The sequence below is a fragment of the Onychostruthus taczanowskii genome, unplaced genomic scaffold (assembly GCF_017590055.1).
Source record: "Onychostruthus taczanowskii isolate IOZ18803 unplaced genomic scaffold, ASM1759005v1 scaffold5, whole genome shotgun sequence".
Taxonomy (NCBI): domain Eukaryota; kingdom Metazoa; phylum Chordata; class Aves; order Passeriformes; family Passeridae; genus Onychostruthus; species Onychostruthus taczanowskii.
In genome coordinates, this window is record NW_024502568.1 from 5209379 (window position 1) to 5217217 (window position 7839).

At 38.6% G+C, this 7839-nt stretch overlaps 1 protein-coding gene across 1 annotated transcript in view; it reads right to left on the reverse strand.

Moving 5' to 3' along the window:
• The window catches only part of ADGRA1 (adhesion G protein-coupled receptor A1), a 255536-nt gene extending 247752 nt beyond the window's left edge, over positions 1 to 7784 (reverse strand). Inside the window, exon 1 of the mRNA XM_041415728.1 lies at positions 7352 to 7784. Coding sequence (XP_041271662.1) covers positions 7352 to 7572 — 221 coding nt within the window. The 5' untranslated portion in view covers positions 7573 to 7784. The remainder of the gene's footprint in view (positions 1 to 7351) is intronic.
• Positions 7785 to 7839: the final 55 nt, after the last annotated feature.

A 7839-nucleotide genomic window follows, 5' to 3' on the forward strand; every position in this document is an offset into this window, starting at 1 on the left:
ATCCTCGTAAGTTTTGATGAATAGCAAAGGCAAGCTTAAATACAAGTTTAAAACAATTTGCTTATTTATGCACAGCTATCAACAAATCCAGATTCAATATGATATAGGAATCAATCTCAGGTTTTTGCAAAGTCTTACAGGTCTGTGAGCATAACACCCATAAACCCCTGTGCGCTTGTGTTATTGGCAGAACTGTTTATGCATTTGACAAACTGCTGTTCAGATAAGATGATATCCAACTAAGTAGAGAAAAGAAATTGTCAACAACTCTGCAAGACTGTAACAGAAATTGCAAAACCAGAGCTTTCATGACTAACCATAACTTCAGAATAGTCTCAAATCAGTCCCAGGCATGAAAACACAGTTGGAACTGATTTTAAGAGAAGGGTGAAGAATGGCATGTTGCCACAAGAATAAGAACAAAGCCTAAACTGTGTTCCCTGTATTACATAATTGCTAAAGTAGAGGAAAAAATGTTAATATTACAGATAATTCAGAGGTTTTAGCCAAATAATATTTGACAAGTCTAGAACTAGACAGCAAACTTTTAACTGATAGAAAATAATCACAGTTGACTGGATAAGTACATACTTAAACTTTTCATGGTTTATATGCTTGTATTGCTGTGTGGGTTTGGATATTCCATTAGAAACATGGAAAGGGAGGAAGCTTAGAATCAGTAGGCTATTTTCCCACAAAAATATAAATCAAAAGGCATAAATAGCAATTCTTGAAAGCATGCATTAATATTATTGAGTAGTGAAAATCAAGCTGGTGAAAGCTCTGGCTCTCAGACGTGCATGAACAAAGGGTGTAAGGTGCAGATATACAAATGTGTGTTACAATTGGCTGCTAGAGCAGAAGTTCTGCCTTGGTAAAGGTACTCTGCCCTTTAACTTTCAGATTTATGGCAGCTCTGTATTATAAAACCAAAAAAGACATCAGTGAGGAAAGTAGGGATGCATAAGCTGGAACATGGCTGAATCCAATAGTGGCAAAATTTGGGATGACAGAGGGTCTCAAATAGGGAGAAACTTTTCACAAAAACATAGTTTTTCTTTGGCTATTTCTACCCAGAAAGTACCTGGGTCTTTTTTAACAGCAAAGTAATAAATGGGCTTCTAGCATCACAAGGGTTAATGTGATTCTGTTGTTATAAGGCATCTATCATTTAAATATTTGTGATTTTAAAACACTGAGAATGCAGAAAAAGGACACTATATATAAAATTCTAAACTTTTGGAGTTTCCTTTTAATAACACTGTTCAGACCCCTTCTTTCTGGACCTTCCCACTTTCACCTCTCTCCTAACCACTTCACGACTTCGTACTCTTCACCTCACCTTGTATTTTATTATACTGTCAGGATATTTAGAAGGGAACAAGGAAAGAAAAATATACTTTGAGAAATGTTCCAGAATGCCTTAAAACAAAAATAAAATTAAAAAAAAACTTAAAAAAAAAAAAAAAAGAAGGATCACATTTTCAAATCTTTTGAGAACAATCCATTTTAAGGGATGACAGTACTTAGGTCCCAAGGGCCAGCAATTCATACAGCTTCATATAAAGGCAGATTCCATATACACAAATTACCTTCTCTCTGGCACCAACTCACTGCAAGAGATGCAAATACATACACTTCAGGAACTAGTTTCTGTGGCACATATCTTTAGATCAATAAAATTAAATATATTTATGAATATTAGGTGAACATATAAAAAAAAAGATAAGAGAGCAAATAAGACATACAAAATCTCTTCCTGTTTAAGGCAAACAAGACCAGCAGCCAGACAACTGACAAATTATACTGTATCATAAAACCTCAGCTTCATTTAGAACTTCTCAATAGGTATCAGATCATATACTCACATTATAAAACTCCCTTCCCACATGCATTGCTCTGCCCCTGGCTATCCTCACCAGTTTATTTTTACCTTTAGAATGAAACTAAGTGAAAGATCACAACACTGCAAATTTCCTAGTATGCAACAAAAATAGGACTTGATTTCTACATTAAACTACCAAATTAATGAACTGTTCAATACTGTGAAACTATTTTATTTGTTTCCAGATATTCTTATCCCATCCTCTTACAGAAACTGCTTTCCTCAAAAAAAGTTACACTGGAGGACGTAAAAGCACTAGGATGATATATGGCACTGTTTTAACTCATTGCCTTCACAGTTTAATAATAATAGAGAAAGAAACTTCAGGATGACTCATATACTTTTAATAAGTTACAGTATATGGTAACTATTAAAGTAGCATTTATTGTGTTTTGAACATTTTTTACTATGAGAGTTCTATTTTCCATAGCAGAATTTTTTTCATACTGCTCTTGGGTTACCATTTCCAGTGATGCCAAATGCATCAGTTTCAGCCAAAAAAGTCATCATTTGGAAGTGTTGGAAGTGGTCACACTACTAGTATTTTTCAAGTGCAGGTATAGCCTTGTCAGAAAAAAACAAAAAGAAAATAAAATATGATATGGCCACTCCAGATTAATACATAAAATGTATTATCAAGGAAGATTAGACTAACATTTGAGCAATATTTGAATACCTTTCATCACTAGAACCTTTATCTTCTCCATACTACGCTGTCCCCAACCATCTGTCTCAGACCTTCCAAGTGTTTGGTGTATTTTGTGTAGGCTTCCCTATTAAGAGTTTCTTCCACAAACTGGGTTTTTTCCTTTTCTTTATTTAAGAGTTTCAGAGAAAGCATGTATAAATATGTATACACGTATAAATAATGAAGCAGGAAACCTGTTTCTTTTTCTTTTTTCCCTGCCACTTTGAGTGAGTAAGCTAACCAAGGTGAAAACGTTTGCAAAAACCTTTATAGCAAGAATGACCCTACCTTCTTTAATAATGCTCTTATTTACAAATTAGCAATGCTATGTTAGGTCTCAAATCAATAAAGAAGAATATATGTGTTTCAAGACATGGAAATAAAACTACTGAATTATATTTTTTGTTCAGTCTTTCTTCAACTCTGTTTGCTTTGGCTAGCTTAAGTGCTGAACTCTTTGGGACATGACATTTTTGTGATCTATTTTTAAAACAAGATGCTTATATCAAATAAACCATATTGATATATCCTAAACTGAATATAGGCATGTAAAAGATCAGACCAGACATGAAAAAAATACAGTAATATAATAACTCTGAAAAAATTCAAGTGGGCATGATGTAAATGAATGTGACATAAAGTAATTTTGGGACAGAGAAAAGTGTGGCAATGCTGCTTTCAGAAGAGTATTTAATGTTTGTGAAGTGCTTTGAAGATGAACACCCTTCATACATATTATGGCTATGGATTACCATTGGAGTGATGTAGCCTCACTCTGAAATTGAGAACCTGAGGAATTTGAGACAACCTCCAATTCAAAGTCAGAAGAAATGCTTAGACATAAAAAGTATGAAGAATCTCATATGATAAAGAATTTATATAAGCCTTACACTACCATAAATTTTCTCCATTTCTATCAGGAGAGTTTAAAATTACAACTTTCAATAGGTGTATCTGTGGGTAAAATTTGTAAAACTATCAACCACTGGTATACATCTCAGACTTCCTTTGAATTGAGGGACGGAAAAAAAAAGTGATGCTACTATCAGAAACTGATGGCATTTATAACTTAAAAGTATATTCTGCCCAGTGATACCTAGTGATAAGTACTGAACTGAGAACTTCCAACATTAAAAGCATAAAGTTTTTAACATCACTTGACATGAAAGAGTTTGTAAGTAACCTACCAATATACTGTCCAGTAGAGAATCCAATCTCCTAATTCCCAAAATTTCAAACTGCAGAAGTTTCACATTATAAAAAGCAGCAAAACAACTTCTCCACATAGCCCAAATTTCAGCAGTCAAAAAGTTTACAACTAATTTTTCCATCAGCATAGAAGAGACAGAAGATTGCTAATAGTCTCATTCCCTAGAGTTACATTTTAACAACCCAATCACACTGATTTTAAAAATGTAAAATATTGGTTTCATACAAGAATTCCCAAGTATTCAACCACAGAGTCTAAAATGAGAAAACTACATTATCCTGAAGTGATATGACTCCTCCTTGTTGGGTCTACACTCAGTGCCTACTGAGAGTGAAATGGTGAGAGAAGATCCCATAAATTAGTGATTCAACAGCTGTATTCTTCATGGAAGGAAAAAAAAAAAAAAAGTAATTCCCTTTCTCCACCCTGTCCCAAAATACAAAGCAAGAGATGCGTGTTGCAAATCCATAAGGACTAGAATCGCTTTTAACAAGATACGTGCAAATACTTTGTGAAGCTACAGCTAAGATTTTACTTTTGATCCACATCAATCTCATGAATCCTGTTTCCACAGCAGTAAAATACCAAATAAAGACAGTGAAACAGAGTCTAGAACAAGGAGGTTTTTTGTTTGGTTTGGGTTTTAATATAAAATAAAGAGGAGAGAATAGGTGCTTTATCAGCTTATATTTTGATTTTATTTCTAGTGTGATTATCATCGCGAGCATTTAGACAGTACTGAATAGCTCTAGTGTTCAAATTATTTCAAAGAAACTCTGCAGGCTTCCCCACCTCATAATCTGAAAATAATTGGTCCAAACATGTCAAGAATAAGGATTTCTTCAGTGATTCACACTAGTTTGTAGTCACTGTGAGTGATTGTGTCAGAAGTAATCCTAGTAGCAATAGTTCAGTTCTTATACACCATAGAGCCTAAACTATCAAACTCAGACAAGACCCACGGTCACTTAGGTGAAAGAACCAAAGCCACCAAACTCAAGCTTCAATTAAGCTACCAAATCATGACTTCTAAATTTGCTGATAAGTAATTACTCTGCTGATCCGTATTATATACATATAATTAAATACTTATCTGCTGATAAGTATTACTCAGTATTACTGAGCATGTAAATGAGATGTTACATATCTGAATGGCTTAAAAGATAGAGGAAATTCTCTTCCATCTCCACAGAGCAGCTACCAGAGTTTGGCACTGATCTTGCCTTCCAAAAGATCATAGCACTGGAGAAACAGCATCCCCATATGATGAATAACCTGCCCCAAACCCCACAAAATGTTTATTACATTGTTTCATTACAGTATTTTTGCATCTGAAAGTATATTCTTTTACTCACCTCTATATTTCTTAATTGTTAAAGCAATCCAAAAGGTTATGTTCCATATGTTAAAGCTCTCTTTCTCTCTGTGGGCCCATAAAACTGAATGGAAGCAGTCAGCATCTAACAGAATATTCTTTTGCCTGCATCTCTTATTCCGCTACATAAACAAATATAAGAGCACTAATACTTGAGCTCATTATCATTATTTTTTACAACTGGCCAAATCCCACAAGTGTAACTTAATTAATAAAAACCAGTTTCACCTGGAAAATCTTTGACACATTCAATCAAATTTCCACCTGTATGTTCTAGCTACTGAAAACTACTAATACAGATTTTAATTTTTTTTTTTTTTTTTTTGCTTTTTTACCTTCAGTATTTAGCCTTAAATTTACTCCTGGGGAAGAAGAAAAATTTTCAAAAATTATATGAGAGACTGTAAGAGGAGAAGGGATACGTTTATGTGATACATAGTACTATACTTGTCCATGTGAAATAAAAAAAAAACCAAAACAAAAACTGTATCTTTTTTATATCAACTAGGGCCAACTAATCAGCTCTCAGGTCAAGAGGTATATGCAATTAAGTTTAAAAAAAATAGCGTAGTGCCTTTCTAATGAGTTTTGAGCAAGCGTTACCTGAAATGAATGTGTTTAGGTTGATAGGATCAAGTTTGCTACTGGTGCCTTAAATCATATGTATAAGCAAGCAAATCCTCCCACCTACCACTTCAAACACACCACCTCCCCTGTTCATCTTTTCTCACTTCTGTTTCCAATTCAATTTCTTTTCACTGCATTGAATACATACTTCTGTTGATCTCATGGTCAGCTGGATTCGTTGACTGGTACTTACCTCAGCAAAAGTTTCTTAAAAACCTAAATAAGACTGAGAGTCAATGTTTAAGAGGAAAAACCTTTGTAGACATGCTGAGTATGAGAGTTTCTATAGCTCTTTAACCAAGAGGAAAAAATAGTTCCTGCCTCCCCAAGATGTCGACATTTTATAATTCTGGTGAGTTTCACCTCTAACTACATAGCCAATTATACAAACTATAGAAATAGCAGTGAATTTATCACTGAGGTTAAAGCTTATGTTGGTAAGTAATGTCATATTCTAAACCAGCTTATTAAAATTTAGGAGGAAGTGCAATTATTGTCTCTTGTATAGAAGCAGAACTTTCCTAAATAAATAATCAGCATACAGATAATCAGCATCAAGTCACTCAACAGTTATAGCTAAAACTGAACTGGAGCATACACAGCACATCTGTACACTTACAGGCACAAGCTCCCCAGATGCTATGAATTACTATCTTTACCAGTTGCCTCCTGAAAGTGTTGACTTAAAGAAAATGCACTGAACAGTGGAGATGTTCATAGCAGGAATTGTCAACAGAACTAAATTCAACAGTAAAAGATCTGTTGATATGTGTATGATCTAAAGGGTAAGTGTCACAGAGCTATTACTGCTTGGGTGCATTACAGGGACATTACTTTCAGCTGTACTTGAGGATACAATCACAGAAAGTCCTACCACCTTAATTATAAAATACTATTTATTCAAGTTTAGCTATGTGCAACAGGCAACAAAGTATCATAACCCAATTCCTAGTTTAAAAAAAACCAAAAACTGAACACCATACCTCGAGCCATTTTGAATTACCAGACAACTCTGAACGATATTGGAGATTTGAGAGTTTCATACCGTTGTACAAAAACTCATCTTTAAAAAGGAGACATCAAATTCCAAACTTTATTTAGAGGAGACGAGAGAGAAAGGGAAAACCAGTTAATGACACAGCACTCCAGGAGGCAGTTCAGCATTACCGATACCATTCATTTATTGCCCGGACCGTGCGAGCCCGTCCCGTGGCTGGCGGAGAGGTACACCAGGGAGCTCCATCAGTTCTGCTGCCACTGACACTTCCCAAACCGCCGCCCGCAGCAGCGCGCAATTTACACCAGGAAAGCCCAGCTCCCCCACTTCGACCCGAACGCCAGCAGGAGTTTCCCAACTGAACGCGAATAAATAAATAAATAAACAAACACCCCCAAACTCTCACAGGCTTGCTCAAAGCAGGGTCAGGGCTGCAGCGGGCACGGGCAGTTCTGCGGGCTCCGGAGCGGCGGGCGGGGGTCCCCTCTTGCCCCGCGCTCCCCCGCGCCCCTCTCCCCGGGGCACCCCCCGCCCGCGCCAGGTGCGCGCTGCCCGCGGGCCGTACTCACAGGGACACGGTGCGGTTGGGCAGCACGGCGGGCTGCAAAGTTTCCACCAAGTCTCCGCCGGTGCAGACCACTTTGATGCGGAGGGCCGGGCGGCCGGGCCCCTTGGCGCGCTCGGCGGCGCAGAGGCAGCGGTCCACGATGAGGTCGGGGCAGTTCCTGCTGCCCCCGCAGAGCCCCAGCGCGGCGGCCAGCAGGCAGAGGCGGGGGCACAGCCCGCGCATGCTGAGCCAGCGAGCGGGAGCCGCCGGCTGCCGCGCCGCGCATGGCACGCGCCCGTCCGCGCCGCTCCGCGGGCCCCTCCACGCCTCCCGCGCCCACCCCGCCCCGCCTCTCTCGCTGCGGCCGGCTGCGCTCCGAGGGACCCCCCCTTCCTCCTCCTCCTCCTCCTCCTTTCTCCGAGGAGCCGCCGCTCCTTTCCTGCCGCAGCCCGTGCAGCCGCGGCGCTGGGCGGACCCCGCGGCGCTCAGCGGGCCCCCCCTCCCGCCGCC